Below are 20,127 nucleotides of genomic sequence, written 5' to 3'. Positions count from 1 at the left end.
AGATCACAACAGTCGTTCCTGAGTCAAGTCAAGTTACAGCTGCTGTTCCTGAGTCAAGCAAGATAACAGCAGTCGTTCCTGAGTCAAGCAGAGTCACAGCCGTCGTTCCTGAGTCAAGCAATGTCAAAGCTGTCGTTCCTGAGTCAAGCAAAGTCAGAGCTGTCGTTCCTGAGTCAAGTAAAGTCACAGCTGGTCTCTGCGCATCCAGTCAAGTCATTGCTGATCTTCATGAGCCAAGTCAAGTCACCGCTGATCTTCACGAGCCAAGTCAAGTCACAGCTGATCTCCATGAGTCTAGTCAAGTCACTACTGAACTTCACAAGCCAGGTCAAGCCACAGCTGGTCTCCACGAGCCAAGTCAAGTCTCAGTTGATCTCCACGAACCAAGTTACGTCCCGTCTGACCGCCCAGAGTCAAGTCACGTCCCGTCTGACCGCCCAGAGTCAAGTCACGTCTCGTCTGACCTCCCAGAGCCCCATCACATCTCCTTTGTCTGTTCAGAGTCTCGTTACTTCTCGTCTGATCGTCCAGAGTCAAGTCTCGTCCGACCTCCCAGAGCCCCATCACGTCATGTCTGCCAGTGTGATGGCGGTCACTATTCTGAGTATATGGGCTGCACACTATGTTCCAGAGTTCTCTTCTGATCACAAGTCTGCTCCAGAGGTCTCTTCTGATCACAAGTCTGCTCCAGAGGCCTCATCTGTCCACAAATCTGCTTCAGAGGTCTCGTCTGACCACGAGTCAGCTCCAGAGGCCTCTCCTGTCGGAGAAGCTGCGCCAATGCCTCCAGAGGTGTCAGCATTTGCTGTAGAACCTCCTAAGGAGGCGGCGTTCACCTATGAACTCTCTGCTTCTCTCCTTGCTCTGTCTGCCTCCTCTGTCCCTGCTCTCCCCAGGTCCCAGTCCAGGTGCCTGCTCTGCCCTGGAGGGCCCCTGTGCCTCCTGCTCTGCCCTAAAGGGCTCCTGCGCCTCCTGCTGCGCCTCCTGCTCCACACTGGAGGGCTCCTGCACCTCCTGCTGTGCCTCCTGCTCCGCCCTGGAGGGCCCCTGCGCCTCCTGCTCTGCCCTGGAGGGCTCCTGCGCCGCCTGCTCCACGCTGGTGGGCTCCTGCCCTGCCGGTCCTGCCTCAGTCGCCTGGTCCTCCGCAAGGACCTGGTCCTCCAACCCTCGCCCTGTCTCGCCCCCAGACAGGGTTGGAGCGTCTGGAAGTCGCTCTTTGGTGGGGGGCTGTGTCATGAATCTGGTCGGTGACCTTCGGTCCGCTCACCACCAGATGTCGCTCTCGCCCTGTCATAACACACTGACTGTTGCACTGCACCCCGGACTACTTCTCCCATCACTCACCACGCTGATTGCGTCAGCACCTGTGGCCAATCAGGCGCTCTATATAAACCCCTGACTTTCCCCCGTGAGTCACGGAGTATTGTGGTTATTGTTGTGGTTTATTGTATTTTTGTTTCACGTAGTTCCCTAGTTTCTGAGTTTCCTAGTTCCCAAGTTCCTGAGTTCCCTATGTTTAGCTTTCTCGCCTCGCCATCTCGTCTCATCTGTCTCCGCCGCCTGCCTTCTGGACTCTCGCTCGTTTCACGGATTATTCCCTCACCTCACCCCCTTCGGATTACGTTCGCCACGGATCGACCCACGCCTGCCTCACGGACTACTCTTGTGCCTCACCCCAACATACCTGTTTGTTATTGTTTGGACCCTGCCTGTTTTCACTATGTCTCTGTCTCGTCCTAAGCATAAAAGCTTGCATTTGGTTCCGCTCGCCTCTCGCCTCACTCCCCACGTTACAACTATACATACTGCTGCTATTTATATTAATTGTGAACAAATAAAATTTGTGACCTGAAATGCTATAAATGCTGCTGCTGAGAAATGTATTATTCTCGATGATTAAATGCCTATGCAGGCTGCAGCTACTGCACGAAGAAAATAAAACTGCTGTAAACTCTGTTAATTGGGCATACAAGTAGCTATGCAAGTTCTATTTTCCACTAATACAGTGTTGACGCCAATGTGAGCTGTTAATGCTAATAATACTTATTTCGCTTTGGAGATTTCACAAATCTGCTGTAAGCCTTGGTAAATAAGCAAAAGTAATAAAATGCCTATTCACCTGCTTACTATCCATGTGTTATCAAATTTCAACCAACTAAGGTACCTCCTACTGCCGCTGCTAAATTGGAAATAATTAGTTTGCTATGCAGACGCTGTTAATATTATTTGTTACATCACATCTGAATTTGTTATACATGCTGCTACTTTTAAAATTCACTAAATGTGATCTAAATATTTAATTCAATTCAAATTTATTTGTGAAGCGCTTTTCACGACACACACATATGGTTGCAAAGCAACTTTACAGCAATTTAAACTTTTACAATATATTTAGTAGTAGCTTACTAGTGGTGACTATGTCAAGCTGATGTACATATGGCAGAGATGTATGGTAAAGATCAATTAACGACGTAATCAAACCGACAAAGAACACTATAAATAGCTAAACATACTGCTAACACAACTGCACGAAAGTACTTAGAATTGCTATAAGCCTCTTTATTAAACAAGCAAATGCAATCAATAATGCCCATTTCACTTTGAAGAGTTTGCAAAAGTACTGTAGCCCTGTTAAATATAAAAAGTAATAAAATACCTATTTCACATTACTTACTCCATGCGATTCACTGGAATTTTTTTGCAACTAAAAGTACTATATGCTGTCACTGCTATATTTGAAACAATGATGCTAAGCATGCCACTGCTAAGGTTATTTAACATTGCATCTGAAACTGCTCTGCATGCTGCCACTATTAAAATTAGCCAACACTGCGAACTAAACAGCTATACACAAGTACTAAGAATAGCTATAAGGCCCGTTTGCCAAGCATGCTGCTGCTAATATTATTTCTAACACTGCATCTGAATCTGCTATGCATGCTGCTGCTATAAAAATCGCTAAGCATACTGCTGCTACAGCTGCACAAAGTACTTAGAATTGCTATAAGCCTCTTTACTAAACAGCAAACAATCAAAATAAAGCCTATTTCCCTGTTAAATAAAGAAAAGTAATAAAATGCCTATTTCACATTAAAGAGTTACTTACCCCATACGTTAAACAAACATTTTGTGACTAAAGCACTTCCTGCTGCCGCTGCTATATTATCGATAATAATTTGGCTTGCTAAGCATGCTACTGCTATTTCTAACATTGCATCTGAATAGCTATGCATACTGCTGCTACAGCTGTACAAGTACTTATGATTGCTATAGCCCCATTATAAATAAACAAAATGCGAATAATTCCTACTCACTTGAAGAGTTCACGTAACATCCATGTTTAGCCATTGAACTTCAACTATGGTTTACCTGCTGCTGCTACTAATAAATCATTTAATTGCTATGCATGCAGCTATTACTAATTTTCTAATAACACAGTCTGAATTTCTATGGATACTGCTGCTACACTCTATGAAAGTACTAGAATTGCTGTGAGCCCAGCTGAATAAACAAATAAGAAAATTCCAAGTTTAAAAGTGCCCTACTATTATGCTGCATTGTAAAAGGGCTACTAACCAATTTATTACTGGTAATAGTATCCTTATATTTTAAACACATTACTGATTCATTATCTTTAAACTACCACTAAACATGACTTTCACAATAAAAACTGCACTATGACTGAACCAAATGTAACGAGTGAAATAGAGATGTGGCCCCTTTAAGAGTAAGCGCTCCCTTCTGAAGTGGATTGCAATGCGCCACGAGTACATGTATAATAAAAGTAAGTATATTATTTATTTTGCTCATTTAAGTAGTTCTGGTTTAAGTAGCAGCCTGATGACAATAAGACGTTTAAGGAATACCATAACACAGGTTCGCCTTGACTTAAACTATAAACAGACTGTGAATGCCACTGCAGCCAATCCCACTGTTGCGTGCATCTTCTGAAATCAGCCCGTTCGCACTTAAATAGATGAGAATGCCCAAGATAATATTAAAACATAAAATGTTTCGGGCAAATAGGGTAATCACCTTCACTTTACTGTTTCACTAGGCGATGTATTTTCACGAGCATGAACTATAAGCCGCCGCTGCTGCTGTTGTATGAACACGACATGCTTAGTAATTAACGTTACTTCTCTCGCGAAAAAACCTGTGCATAGTTTTACGACTGTATGATTTATAGTTTTAGAAATGTAAGCTGACTAACACAATAAACCACTAAAATATGAGTGACAATGTTTACTTATCTAGTTGAGTTTCAGAGGAACTCAAAGCGCACTGCTGCGAAAGGCTCAAGTGAATGCCAAGCAGCCATTTAAAGGTAAAGGTTCAAACTCATTGGCTGCGTACGCGACGTGAATCAATCAGCTTGTGCCAAGTGGTATAAGGCTGTGAATATCATCAGTTACGTTAACACCTGTGAGCCTGCACCATCTAGAGTTTCATGGAAGAACTAGGCATTTATGCAGAGTACTAGAAGAATCGAAGATGCTCAGTTTACAGCTAATTCACTGTAAAAATAATATTTCACAGTTTAGTTGTTTCAATTAATTTTTTTTATGTTGACACAACTTGCAGTTCCTGAATTTGATCATTCAACTAAATATTTTACTTTTTCACTGTCTCAGCTAGTTTGTAAGTTGACTGAACTAGAGAATTTGTACTTAAAAATATGTGTTGAATCAATTCAATGACAAAATCACGTTCTCTCATGTTCTCAACATCACTTATCGCAAGATCTCGTGAAGAGGATGCAGACAGAAGACGTTTGTCAGACATGTTGCTGAGCTTCTCCACAGAGTTTGGAAATTTTCTCAAAATACAACTTTGGTTAGTAAATATTTGTATTTATTGGTTTAATATGTGTAAAATTACCTGTGTTGTCTAAGAAGAGTGTACATATAGTTTAAGCATCATATTTTGTAGTTTTATGTATGCCAGTGTTAGTTTTGCGGCACTCTGAAGATTCAAAATGCACTCGGTTCTATAGTATTTTCCAAATAAATCCTTAAATCCAATTCCTTATAATCCATAAAGATGACCGTCAGAATATACACTGATAAAAAATTGGCGGAAAAACAACAAGATAAATACTCGAACTGTCCCTTTTGAATAAGCAGCTCCCTCAGAGGTCGTTTGGAGGACGTACATTTGATATTGCTGACATAACCTTGGTTGAAATGAAGTTCTAAAGGTAACTTACAAACTCTTCTTTCAGTTTTCTGAGGTAGTCATTAAAATGCCTCAACAAAACCCATTGTAATGCTCGTAAAAAAAATCTTTGTGATCTGGGGTTGTCACACTTTGTGGGGTTGCGTACTGTGTTAAGGCACGTTCATACCAAGAACGATAACGATAACTGTAACTATATATACAATGATAACTATATTTGGGTCCACACCAGTAAATGATAATTGTCTGGTTTTGTTGCATTTACATGACTTTAACCAGTAGATGTCTTCAGCATGCATGTTTCGAGCGCATCTAAACAGTGAATCTAGAGCAGGGGTGCTCAATCCTGGTCCTGGAGATCGACTTTCCTGCAGAGTTTAGTTCCAACCCTAATCAAACACACCTGTCTGTAATTATCAAGTGCTCCTTGAGATCCTAATAAGCTGGTTCAGGTTTGTTTGGTCAGGGTTGGAGCTGAACTCTGCAGGAAAGTCGATCTCCAGGACCAGGGTTGAGCACCCCTGATCTAGAGTAAACTGGGCCCGTATTTACAAAACATCTTAAGGCTAAAAGTAGCTCATAACTTGCAGATTTAGGAGAAAATCTTAAAAATAATGGGTGTGTCAATCCTTAATTTAGGACTCCTAAATTTTTGCTCTAAGAGTATTTCACAAAGCATTTTAGTGCTACAACTAGCTCCTAAATCTGTAAAACATTAGGAATAGTGAAGAGGACTCTAAGTCACTAAGACCAAATCACAAACTATCCTCCCTGCTGAAAAAAATAATACAAACTATCACAGAAATTCTAATGGTTTCCAAATACCATTAGAAACATTACAAACCATCAACTTGTGACCATTAAAACCATTAAAAAATAATAACAGGCACTATTACATTTACCATTAAAACCAGTAAAATTCCCATTATAATTATTAAAACCATTACAAATTCTGTAATGGTTTCAATTGTTTATTACAGAAGGTCTAAAATGGCTATTTCCGGCAATAAGCCTTGAACGTAAACATTTTAGAAACACGCTGCATTTATTTGAACACATATGTTTTCCCATGCATCTTTTTTGGTTTTGGAGGTTATCCCAACTCCAAATATTTCTTTGATTATATCCCCGTTTTCACTAACAAGTTGGGCAAGAAGTAACAGCTGTTCTTTAATCCAATTTGGATCTCTTTTACATTTGCATGTATTACTCTCAGCTATGATTATTCTACTCTGTTAATTAAAAGGCTGTTTATATGCATATCCACTAATTGTTTATGAGAAGCACACATGTAAGAGGCTGACAATTAGCTGAACATATACTTCAGTGACACTTAGCCTGCATTTTAAAATCTTAAAATCTTTTAAAATCTCTTTTTTTTTAATAAGAATAAATCTCTGACAGAGATCCCTCCTCTATCAGCCAATCACAGTGTGTGCATAGTTAGTATGCATGTATGAATGCTGACATCATCTATGGCAACAAGGTCAACCCCACCCTTAATCTTAGCTTAAGACTTCTCTCTATTGCTTAGTAAAAGTTTGTCTCAGCAGCTTTGTGAATAGGTTTTTAGAGAAAACTCTTAGCTAAAAACTTTTACCGCTATTTAGGCAAATTCTTGGTGGTAGGATAAAATGTTTTGTGAATACAGGCCCAGATCTCTAAGGTAGTGGAATAAAAACAATACATACTCTTTTTTACTGCAAATTCAAAGGACGCCAGACAATGTTGTCCAAACTAGCACTGAATTCCTGAGGTAATTTTATGTTTTATGTTTCTCTGCTGTGCAATGTCTGTTTGCTTCTCTACAATGTTGCCTGCTATTTCAAGTGCTGCCTTTGATACTATCAACCACAAAAAACATTTCAGTGGTTCTCAAACTTTTTACAGTGGTGTACTCCCTGGGGCATTTAACATTCTTCTGAGTACCCCCATTTAGACTGCAGTCACCCCATTTTCATTAAGAGATATTTTGCCCCTTTAAACCCTAAAATTGATTTACAGGTGCTGTTTTTTACCTGTATAGAGGCAAAGTTTTTTTCTAGACTTTGTAATTGTATGTCATCTTTTATGTCATATTCTTAACATTCTATTAGGTGTTTTATTAAAGGTGCATAGGAGATCTTGGAAAATGTTAACTTTAGCCTGATAGCACTAAAAGCGAATGTCCCAACCTCCCTGCAAATCAGCATCCGCTCCCGCCCCACCGAATACAACACTGTGGACACAGCACTGGTGCTTTTATTTGAAACCTGTTTTACCTATTAAAACGTTAAGGTTTGTTTTACTTGTCTTAGTTTGTGCTTATGGTCTTGAATATATTTTAATCTAATGCTTCTCTTTCTTTTTGGAATTATTAGACATTTCATTTTTTGTCTTTTCAAATTCATAAGTCTATGTTTAATTTCCTTGATTAGGCTATAACATTTCTAGTGCTATTTTTAAACATTTATTCAAGCAATAATATATCAAAGACTATAGAACACCCAAGACTTGTCACTCGTAAAATTTAGAATGGGGAAAGATGCAACACGAAGGCCCACCTTTTTAATAAAAGAGCCAATCGTTGATCAGTAAAATTAGCGTGTCACTGCAGCTGACTAAAAGTCCCAGTTGCTATAGAAACAGTCAGTGTTCTGAGACGTGTGCTCAGTACTGCGCATGCGCACTGGCTGATTTATCCTGAAACATAATTTTTTAAATGCTGTTGTCGCTGTTAAATATGAAATTTAATTGCAAATTTGTTTTGGAAAAATTTGATGTTTCCCCATTCAAAGAGATAGGAGCTGCACTTGCCTGCCTGAGAAGCTCTCTACACTGTATTATGAATAAATCTCTTGCCACACACACATCTGCGCACCCACTCAATGCTTGTGTTTATACCCGCTGCACCGTGTCTCGTTGAAGCAGCTCTTTGTGCTACATCACTAAAGTTAGGCTAATCCCCCACCTCATCGCTACCCCCCCGTATTATTCATTCATCCAGCAGTTCATGGGCTAAGCATATGAGGCTAAGATAAACTTTGCATGGACTGTAAAAATACCACACAGGGCCTCACGATCACACCCCAAAGTTTCCAGAATAGCGTTCACAAATTTACAGAGGGGGACTAACTAGCATTGGGTCTCACATCATGCTTTTAATGGCATGTCAAAAACATTGGAACATTTTGGTCTGACATACTTTGAGGTCCACTAAAATTCTAACAAAAACAAAGCTTTCTATTCTTACCGATTCCTCCTCTTGAATCATATATACCAGGTTGTCCAAGACAGGAGTCAGATTTCTATGTTTCAAAAGGACAAACAAAAACAAAAACAAAATGTTGAAAATTTTAAACCTGAAGTCTGAAACCATAACTAACTTCTATACTAAACTAAACTATACTAAACTACTATAACTAATGTAAATATGTGATTTGTAAATATGGTGTAAAGGAGTTTCTTATGTATATACATTGTAACGTGTTGCACTTTGTCACTTACTTTGATTTGATGTTGTTGAAATTCTTTCCCAGTGAAAGATGTCTTATAGAGTGGTTCCTGGTCAGCCATACTAACAGAGTTGCCATATCAGCATCCAGACCTATACAAGGACAATATGCTTTTCAGTTCATTATAAATCTATAAACATCAAACAGTGTCTTTAACCAAGGTAGTTTTAGCCTAACATATGTTAACAAGCAGGTAACAGTTGTAGTAGTTGACCACATTCTGAAATCCTCAAATATTAACATATTTTATCTTTTGATGTATTTTATTAATATTGTAAATAAATGCATTTACTGACCCAGTGGGTACACTATGTCATAACACATTGATGTTTGGTTAAATTTCGATTGTGATGTAGTGTGACCAAAATTCAATGTCAGTTTAACATCTAATGCCAATGTTAATTTGATGTCCAATACTGACATCAACTGCTTCTTGATATTTTCTTGTTTTTAAGTTGTGCAACCAAAATCCGAAGTGAAAGGGTTACTCCACCCCAAATTGTGTTCCAAAGTTGAACAAAGCTTTCACAGGTTTGGAATGACATGGGGGTAAAAACAAACAACAAACATGACAAAAACAACAACAACAAAAAAGCAGTTGTGTCTCACTATTATGTATTCCAAATGTGTGCTATGGACCTCTATGCTTCTACCTGCTATGAAGTCTATTTATTTATATATCTATATCTATCTATCTATCTATCTATATATATATATATATATATATCTACCTATCTATCTACCTATCTATCCATCCATCTATATATATATATATATATATATGTATATATAGTTGTTAGTAGATGTACTATACTTCTATTATTTAGAAAGTGACCAATATTTTATATGTAGATTAATTTCTCCTCTCTCAAGCGTTCTATCATCACCACTGCTGCTACGTGAATATGACGTATCACAACACTATAGAGTTGTTACATTACAGTACATACATACACTGTTACAACACAGTACATACAATTGCACTTCCCACATAAACAGAGTAAAGAGAGATTACTGATAGTTCGATGGCGAATGATTCGCAGATCCCGAGCACCGCTGACTACTCTTGTAAAATGTGTGGTAAGTTTGCCGCACCAGTCTAAACCAGGGGTTTTCAAACTTTTTGGACCTTACAGGGGAGAGGACTTTCCAAGGACCACCTCATAATTATAACAGTTTAATGTGGGTGGGGGTAATGAATATGATTGTTTATTGGTGCAAATGGTCTCCATTGTATATATTTAATATATTTAATATATTTAATACTACAGCATAATAAAATTAAATGTACCATATTTTATTCCAATTATATTTTATACCAGTTTTCACTGTATTATTACTTACAGAAATAATGTAAATACTGATAAATAAAACGAATGTTAAGAAACTTAATCATTATACACACACTATAAGCATGCGTTTTACTTCCCCTTACTCCAAATCGTTTACTTTTAGTAACATTCAAAACAGAACAAAAATAAATACATATGTATAAAATAAAAATAAATTATAGTGTCAAATATATTACATATTATTTCTAAATATTATTTATAAATAAATAAATAAATATATATATATATATATATATATATATATATATATATATATATATATATATATATATATATATATATATATAAATATAATAAACACTTGGATTCCTTATATCAGTGGAAAGATGTGATATCCATCAGATAAGAGCAAGACATCATTCAGAACAATCTATTTTTATTTGTGTATCTTCAAAATAACAGTGAAACACTGTACTTTTGTAAAATAAAGCTAGAAAACAAACAAAATGTGCTTGCCGTCTCCTTCTCTGTGAACCTCTTCCTGAAATGAAGAAAAACTCAGCAATACTGTTTACTTGTCACACAGCATGAGAAAGTGCCCACTTTTAAGTGTTTATGTTTTACTTTTGCTTCTTTGACATTAAATGCGATATATATGTCACTTTGGAATATAAATCATAGTGCATTTCAGAAGATAAAAAACGTGAGTTGTAGTCCAGAAAATACGGTAAACAGGTCGGCAAATTATTTTGCAGACCCCCTGGCTTAGCTTCACGGACCCCCAAGGGTCCATGGACCCCAGTTTGAAAACTCCTGCTCTATTTTTTTTATTATTTTTTTTTAAATAAAATGAGACACCCATTTAAATTGATCAATCCTATCTCAGTGAAGAAGTCAAATATCAACTAGATGAGTAAAGTTTGAGAACAAACTTTAAGTTGGCTTGAGAAAGCCTAGCCTGAGAGTTTGAAGCAGTTGTAAAAGTATGGAAGCAGCTAGCATGATTTAACACATTGCTTACATGATTTAACATGTTGTTAACATGTTTTAGCATGATTAACTTATTGCTTGTATTTTTATAGGCTGATTACAATGTTGTTAGCATGATTAGCATGTTGTTATCATAATTAGCAAGTTACTAGAATGTTGTTAGCATGATTAGCAAGTTATTAGCATGTTTCTAGCCTGATTAGCATGTTGATAGCATGTTTCACACATAATTAGCATGTTACTAGCATGTTTCTAACATGGCTAACATGTTACTAGCTTGTTGTTAACATGTTTCTAGCATGATTAGCATATTACTAGCATGTTGCTAGCATTTTTCTATCATGATTAACATGTTACTAGCATGTTTCTAACATGATTAGCATGTCGCTAGAATGTTTCTGGCATGATTAGCATGTCGCTAGCATGTTTCTGGCATGATTAGCAAAGTTGCTAGCATGTTTCTGGCATGATTAGCAAGTTGCTAGCATGTTTCTAGAATAATTAACAAGTTGCTAACATGTTTCTAGCATGATTAGCAATTTGCTAGCATGTTTCTAGCATGATTAGCATGTCGCTAGCATGTTTCTAGCATGATTAGCATGTCGCTAGCATGTTTCTAGCATGATTAGCATGTCGCTAGCATGTTTCTAGCATGATTTGCATGTCGCTAACATGTTTCTGGCATGATTAGCAAGTTGCTAGCATTTTTCTAGCATGATTAGCAAAGTTGCTAGCATGTTTCTAGCATGATTAGCATGTCGCTAGCATGTTTCTGGCATGATTAGCAAGTTGCTCACATGTTTCTGGCACGATTAGCAAGTTATTAGCATCATGTTAGTATGATTTGCATGTTACTAGCATGTTGCTAGCATGTTTCTAACATGATTAACAAGTTACTAACATGTTGTTAGCATGTTTCTAGTATGATTAGCATGTAACTAGCACGTTGCTAGCATTATTACCAAGTTACTAACATGTTGTTAGCATGATTAACATGTTATTAGCATGTTGTTAGCATTTTTCTTTCATGATTAGCATGTTACTAGCATGTTGCTAGCATGATTAGCATGTTACTAGCATGTTGCTAACATGATTATGAAGTTACCACCATGCTGCAAGCTGATTAGCATGTTGTCAGCATGTTGCTAACATGATTAGCATGTTGTTAGCATGATTAGCATGTTACTAGAATTTTGTTAGCATGTTTCCAACATGATTAGCATGTTACTAGCATGATTTACATAGCTAGATAGATTAGAAATATTAGAGTGGAAGCTTGAGTCTAAATGGATTAGAAATAGTACATAGAAGGGAAGCTTGATTGAGCCTCAAGGGATTCTGGGAGTTTAGATTTGAATTTTGTCAGTTGGAGTTTGAAGAGTGTTGGCTCATTTGAACATTCCGTCAATGTAAGTCTATGGGATTTTTGGTGGTTTTGAAAGTCTGGTTTAGTCACTTTTTTCCCCTTATTGATATCATATTGCATACCATAGAGAGTTAAAGATAGTTTTAATAATTGTATTATTATTATTATTATTATTGTTACTGTTATTATAATATACTATTACTGCTACTTTGAGAAGTACATTCTATTGTACAATCGTAATATATTTGTCACAGTTTCAAGTTAAATTAAACTCGAAGCTTTTTTACGCCTCCAGGGCCAGGCTTTGGGACAATTTTCACCCCATAGCTCACAGGTGGGCCGGGCATTGGGCCTTTTTTAGGCTTCTCCTTTTTATATTTTATACATCAATTAGTTATGGTGATTGAAGCTGGAAAGGTTATAGAAGAAAGGAGGACTGGATTAAAACTGGAGTTGCCCAGAGTAAATATTTTTCTAGTTGGCAAATTACTTAAATACTAAACCATTATGAGCCTTTAATAGATAGATAGCCTATTCCGCGTTCAAGCGCAGACATAAAGCTTGCCGCAAAGCACCAGCAACAGTAATGACTATGAAATTGTGAAATGTCATGTTGTGATATGCTTTGACCGTTTTATATCTATAGGTTTTTATTGTAGGCAAGTCAAGTGTTGATTTGGGGAGGCTACATTCATCAAACATGTGGTCAACTCACTGCCGGCTACTTTAAAAAACGAAAACTTGAATTTAACAAACAAAAAATGCTCCAAACATTTTTTTTTTCTAAATTAACTTAAAGAAACTAAAAGAAATTTAACCACTTTGATATTAAAAACAAAACTGAGCTGTAATAGCTGCAATACTAGGTATGGGGAATGTCTCCAGCACACCTCATCCTTTTCTTTGTCTGAAGGAGCTGTGCATAGGAGTGCTTTAGAGGTTACATATGAAAGTATTTTTATTGCACAATATACAAATATTAAAATATGTTCATAAATAAAATGTGAAAATGTAATCAAGCACTTTGATGAGAAGCATAGATTCAACACATGGCTCAGAATTCCAATTGGTTCACTGACCATTATCAGAGATGTCCAGATAAGAGATGTTGGGAATTTCAGCAATGCAGCCCTCTAGGATCTGGGAACCTCCAGAACGCAGCTGAAAGCCAGCAGAAAAATAAGACTTTCAAAAACATAAGTTCCTTCAGACCATTTTTAGGAGCATGTCATAATTTATTTTACATACAACATGGTATCATGAAAGTGTAAATTATAATCTAATCAATCATAATAAATAGGCAAGTCTACAGTACATTACCTCACAACAGCTGAGATCCAGAGAGACGTCTTTAACATTGGGATTACTTGCCAGACCCAGTAGAAGAGCTCTGTGAGACATAGCAGCTTTATTGTATTTATAACAGACTTATCAAGAGCAATATTGGACAACTTATAGAAAAAATGACAATGAACTGCACTTCCTAGTTCTTAAGACAAGCAGGCTTAACCAGGGGCGTTTCTAAGTTTCATCATCAGTACTGGGGCAGAGGTCCACCATCAATAGTGTGCTCATATTTTAATGGTCCTTTTCAATCCTGATTATAGACCCTTTTAGTACCGACGTCACAATTACGTCATGGCGTTAGCTGGAGGCAAAATAAAGGGAAAACTGGAGGCGGCCAATTCAAACCAGCACAGATTCGGCTACATAAGAAGCTTTAAATATCATCTTGTTGTGATGTTGGGTGCCAGAATAGACATAGTACAAGCTCCAATTAGAAATTTTAACTGCATACCTGCTGCCAATGCCAGACAAAAAACAGATGACAGCTTTGGTTAAAAGCAATAAAAGGAGTAGACTGGACAGAAATGATCGTCAAAAATGCTCACTGAAATGTACTGATATGTCACTGTAAACTTACATCATTTACAGGCAGTATATACTTTAAAATAAGTTTGGCCATTACATGATACACACATCTTCAAATAATATATCCATCACATTAAATGTTTAACTTTTTTTGTATTTTGGCCCAGTTAACTCTCATGTAGCTGTAAAAATAGTTGTCTGCTGAAAGTGAAATATATATACATCTTCATGACTAGATGACACGTTAGATTTCTCTATAGATGTGAGTCACTCAACCGGAGGTAATAAATTGTCCATCCTTTGAGTGAGCATGTACGGGTTGACCAATCTGGTTTTGTCTGTTAAAGTTAACTTACTCAAATAACAATTACGGTCCTGGACAGTGAGTGACCTTACATATGCAGGTAACATCGGATTTTCTCCAGTCATTGTTAAAAAAAAAACAAGATAACAAACTTCATAGCTTATAATCTTTCTGCCTCCACATAAGCTCCGCACACAGAAAAATGTCACAATATTTATTAACAGTAAAAGGGTCTATAAATAGCTATAGGGGAGACCGGGGATGAAAGAAACACTTTTTGTTTGAGCATCAGTAACTCAGTGGTTGTGTGTGCTAGATCTCTCAAACGTTGATATATAGTAGCCACACTTGTCTACTACAAATAGAACTCACTTGGATGTGTACTTCATAATCACAGATTATGTGAGTTAATGTCAAATACAAAGAGTTACGTTGTTACAACCTACCCCACTACCGGGGTGAGTTGTAACACCGGCTGGGGATAGATGTAACAGTGTGAAGTAATTTGCTGAAAAAAGACCCACACTTCCAATTTATGCAAAAACTTGATTGAAGAACAAAGAATAATATTTTTTTTTAATAAAGTGAACCATTTAAAATGACTAAACCATTATACTGTATTCATTTACATTTAGCACAAAAACAGTTGCTATGTGTGTGTTTGTTGAGTGTGTGTGTATGTACTGTATTCAGTCACTAGCTGTGTTGCCATCTACCTATTTTTATGTGAATTTTGGAATATCACATAAAAAAATGCTGGATGGAAATGTAAAGATGCACATAAATTCTAAACGTGCACAAAAAAATGTATGTGCTTATTTGAGGCAGACAGTGTTTTTATCCAATAAGAAGATTTTTTGGTCACAAAATCTGCAAAGTTGCTCACATTCACATGACACTACTCCTGTAACATTAAAAATGTGAATGGAGTATATGATATTGATGACATCACCACAGCTCAAACTGACAAGTGTTACAACTAACCTCGTGTTACAACACTCCCCGGTCTCCCCTAAATCATCTTTACCAGCAGAGTTGTTCATCAGTTCCATGCACAATAAAGAGATGCTTTATCATTGACAAACAATAGAAGACATTTGCAAGTGTTATTTCCAACAATTGTAGGTAAATATTAACATCATCCAGTACTCGCTTTGCTTCTGTACTTATAAAATATTCTGTTACCATTGTGGTATGAGAAACCGCTGTAAACAATTAAACAGAATTGTGAACAAATTCAGACCTTTCTGCAAACACGTTTGACCGATTAGTTACAAAGAGTTTTTAATTCGCATATCACCAATAGGTCTAATTCTAAACAGCTTATAGAAAACATGGTAAAACTTTATTTTAAGGACCAATTCTCTAGTTGCTTATTAGCATGAATATTACTAGCCTATTGGATGTATAGTAGTACTTATAAATTAATTAATTATTCTGCAAGACTTTTAACAAGATTTTAGATCCCTTAATTCTACCCCATACCTAAACTTACTAACTCTTAATAATCAGCAAATTAGGAGTTTGCTGAGGGAAAACTCTTTGTTACTAGTAAATATGTGTTCTCTATTCTAAAGTGTTCCGAAAATACATATGAAGTGATTGATAAAATATTATCAAATTACCAAATTTGCCGAAATAGGCTTCATCAGTACTTTTGTGATCATTTTCAGCTCAACTTAAAGCACAAATTTAAAACATTTTTTTTCTGGTGTCTGAACAACCCGGAAGTGTTGTCAGTAAATCATAATGAGAGATAGGTGGTTTTTCCAATGTGTGTCTTACTTTAAGGCTTCTGGGGGTAATTTAGTTCCTGATATGTTGATGGAGCTGAGAACCATTGCACTACTGAAGAAGTTTTTAAAAGCAGGCGGTGCATCTTTACCTTTCCTGTTGATAAAAAAAAAAACACACACACACACACACACACACAGAAGTTCAGTAAAGCACACAGGACAGAACCACACACATGGATAAGAACTGGCTGTGTGAGATAATGAGGAGGTCAGGTGAGAGGTCAAGCTCAGCCTGATGGTATCAAAGGAGTGTGTCTACTGATCAACTGATCAACAACCAACTGATCTAAATCTAATTAAGAGAGTTTTGGATGAGTTGGACTTAATAGTACTGGAAAAGCAGCCAACAAGTACTCAACACCTCTGGGAACTCCTTCAAGATTTTTTGAAAACCATTCTAGGTGACTACCTCATGAGACTGACTGAGAGAATGCCAAGATGTCATCAAAGCAAAAGGTGGATACTTTGAAGAAATGAAAATATAAAACATATTCTGTTTTTTTTTAATACCTTTTTGTTGACTACATAATTCCACATTTGTTCTGCCATAATTTTAATGTCTTCAGTACTAATATACAATGCTGAAAACAATGAAATGAAAAAATTATTAAGAAGTTGACTCCAAACTTTTGACTGGTGGTGTAAATAACTGCCAGAAACTGAGCCTTCATTAAAGGGGTCATATGATGCAATTTCATGTTTTCCTTTGTGTTACAAGCTGTTCATGCATATATAACATCTGTAAAGTTGCAAAGATTAAAGTCTCAAATCCAAAGAGATATTCTTCATAAAACTTAAGACTTAGCCACACCTTCCTAAAACTGCTCATTCAAACACGTCCCCACAAATCTACGTCACTGTGTGGGAAGATTTGCATAACACTGCCAAAATGTATATGCATAACTTTTATTCTCGCTGTAGTATTTTTGCAGCTACCGCCATGTTGTGGAGATACTATGTGTTTCGTTGCGAAAGCGAAAGTACTTAGTTTAGCCCTCCAAATGAGTACACAACTAGAAATCAGTGGTTAAGTTATATTTACAACACTGTTCCAGAAAAGTACAATGCAAATATTCAAGTGTGTGCAGTGCATTTTACGGAGGACTGTTTCCTGAACCTGGGAGAGTGGCCTACAATGCCGACTGCGCACACTATAAAGTGGGGCAATCTTTGCAAGGATAGTCTGGCGCTTCTGAGCACAGAAGTACGTTTTCAAACGTAAGTTTTAAGCAGTGTAGAGTAGTGCTTGTTGTTTTTTTGTTTCTACGATCACAAGTACAGACATGGTGTTATGTTTATGGGGTGCGACACAATGCAACGTGTTAAAAGACAGTATGAGTCATTATAATCAGTAATTATGTCCCCACTGGATCCAACAAATGCCTCATTTATAATGTTTTTTTTTTTTTTTGTCTTGTCCCGACACGGCATCACAACATGGTAAGGGGCATAACATTTCCGTCACACGCTTGAGGTATGCGGCCAATCACAATGCATTGGATAGGTGGCTATTCAGAGCACACCACACTTTTCAGAATGATGAGCTTTGTAAAAAATCAACGCGTTTTAGAAAGGCAGGGCAGGAAGAGCAACAATGTGATTTGTACAGTATGTGGAAAATGTTTTTTTTTTATTATTATTATTTTTTTTTTTACCTCAAACCATGTAAACACTGCATTACACTTAATACACAAAATAACATTCTTTTTAGCAACATCATATGACCCCTTTAAAAGAGTTCATTTTTGACGCTAACTTCTAGCACTGAAGTCTGGTAGTTTAAAGTCCTGTGAACAATGGTCCATTTGTTGTTAACATCTATGCAAGAAAACTGCTTTCTGCTGTTCTTCTTGGCCAGTAATATTATAATTTGAGTACACCGTCTAAGCTCTGTTGTGAAGTACATGAACTGCTAATACAAAGAAGACAACAATAGATGACAAGAATAAATATGTTGTGAGCAGTACAGCAATTCCAGTAAACTGACAAATAGTGAAAGATTCCTTTGGCGTTTACCTGAGTGCAAATACACTTTTTGACACGTTAAGGACAGTGAGGTGCTGGACAGACCCTCTGAGCAGTGCAGAACATACCTAACACATCACATATATGGACATAAGTAATCAAATTCAAGTCAACAATTTAATAGGCATGCACCAGTACCACTTTTTTCAAAACAAGTTCAATACTGATACTTACATTTTTGGTACTTGCCAATATAAACCACAAGACGTTTTTGTGTAATAATGTAGGGAACCACTAGTTATACATAAATCTATGATGACACAGCAATGAAAATATTGCGATGAAAATATTTTCTGAAACATAAGTCACGTTTTTATAATCAGAAACGTTCTGTTGGTACTTGGCCTAAGAACTTTAAGAACCCAGTCAATATTAAAAGTGGTACTCACTAAGTCAAGGGAGCAGTCTGTGTTGGACAGGTCCAGGGAGTGCAGGCTGTTGGGGTGCCCAAGGAAATTGTAGAAACTCTTAAGAAACAGGGTAAACAGAATTGGCAGACACATTAAATGTTAAAGAATACAAGGTAATAGGGGTTGAACGACTTCATATTTTTTAAAGACGCCATTTATGAAATGAATGAAATTCGGGTCAACATTGACTAGTTTCTGATAATGTCATTAATGAACAAATAAGCCTGAACGTTGAGCTGAGACTCAAAGACTTTATGCACAGCTATTGCATGATATGACACAGCAGTACCCACATAGCTAACAGATTATTTTCTAACAGGTGTTATTTTGCCTTTGGGTTGTTATATTTCTCACAGATTTTTGCTTGTTCTAAATCAGACACAAATAAAGTAGCTCAGTAAAGTAGTTTTTTAGTAACTAAAAAGATATATGTTCAAACTTTTCAGTTTCTAAGCTATATTATTGAGAAATTACAGAGCAATATTGACAATACATTTTCACGTTCCTGAATGATTCTGTGCGTGTGCAATCTGCGCGTGATGTATGAGCTACTGTCTGTAGAATATGTGTGTGCGTTACTTAGAATGCAACAGTGCATTACATCAGAACAGTGAACAACTTACCTGTACAATAGAGGGTATTAACTGACGTCACTTTCCCGCCAGAACATACCACCTCAGCCGGACTGAGTGGCAAAAGAGCCTGCAGCATCAATGGATTAAATAGGGAAACTGCTAAAACGCGAGGTGAACAAATGATAATCAGTTTAAACTAAAGGTTGTTGAAATCGACAGTGTTGCATACAACTTACCAAATATCCAGTGGTCCATGGTTATTGATATGCAGCCAGGAATCGTGTTTCCTGACATTTATGTGTGACTGATTTTGATTCCGGGGAAAGAAATAAAGCAAATTTGCCATAAAACCCATTTTGTAATTACAATATAGGTTGGTCTAAATCCGGGTGATCACTTGTATTAATGTTATATATACAGTGGGTACGGAAAGTATTCAGACCCCCTTAAATTTTTCACTCTTTGTTATATTGCAGCCATTTACTAAAATCATTCAAGTTCATTTTTTCCCCTCATTAATGTACACACAGCACCCCATATTGACAGAAAAACACAGAATTGTTGACATTTTTGCAGATTTATTAAAAATGAAAAATTGAAATCCCACACGGTCCTAAGTATTCAGACCCTTTGCTGTGACACTCATATATTTAACTCAGGTGCTGTCCATTTCTTCTGATCATCCTTGAGATGGTTCTACACCTTCATTTGAGTCCAGCTGTGTTTGATTATACTGATTGGACTTGATTAGGAAAGCCACACACCTGTCTATATAAGACCTTACAGCTCACAGTGCATGTCAAGAGCAAATGAGATGAGGTCATG

The 20,127-nt window shown here is 36.9% G+C and overlaps 1 protein-coding gene across 1 annotated transcript in view; it reads right to left on the bottom strand.

The window, feature by feature from the left end:
* The window catches only part of LOC127177872 (F-actin-uncapping protein LRRC16A), a 426,319-nt gene that overhangs the window by 169,272 nt on the left and 236,920 nt on the right, over positions 1–20,127 (bottom strand). The window contains exons 14-20 of the mRNA XM_051130392.1: positions 18,707–18,784; positions 18,309–18,385; positions 16,282–16,386; positions 13,641–13,710; positions 13,400–13,481; positions 8,665–8,764; positions 8,411–8,465 (exon numbers count right to left, since the gene is read on the bottom strand). Of these exons, the coding sequence (XP_050986349.1) occupies positions 8,411–8,465; positions 8,665–8,764; positions 13,400–13,481; positions 13,641–13,710; positions 16,282–16,386; positions 18,309–18,385; positions 18,707–18,784 (567 nt within the window). The remainder of the gene's footprint in view (positions 1–8,410; positions 8,466–8,664; positions 8,765–13,399; positions 13,482–13,640; positions 13,711–16,281; positions 16,387–18,308; positions 18,386–18,706; positions 18,785–20,127) is intronic.

The sequence above is a fragment of the Labeo rohita genome, chromosome 16 (genome assembly GCF_022985175.1).
Source record: "Labeo rohita strain BAU-BD-2019 chromosome 16, IGBB_LRoh.1.0, whole genome shotgun sequence".
NCBI classification, from domain to species: Eukaryota; Metazoa; Chordata; class Actinopteri; order Cypriniformes; family Cyprinidae; genus Labeo; species Labeo rohita.
This window is presented reverse-complemented; position numbering and strand designations above follow the sequence as displayed.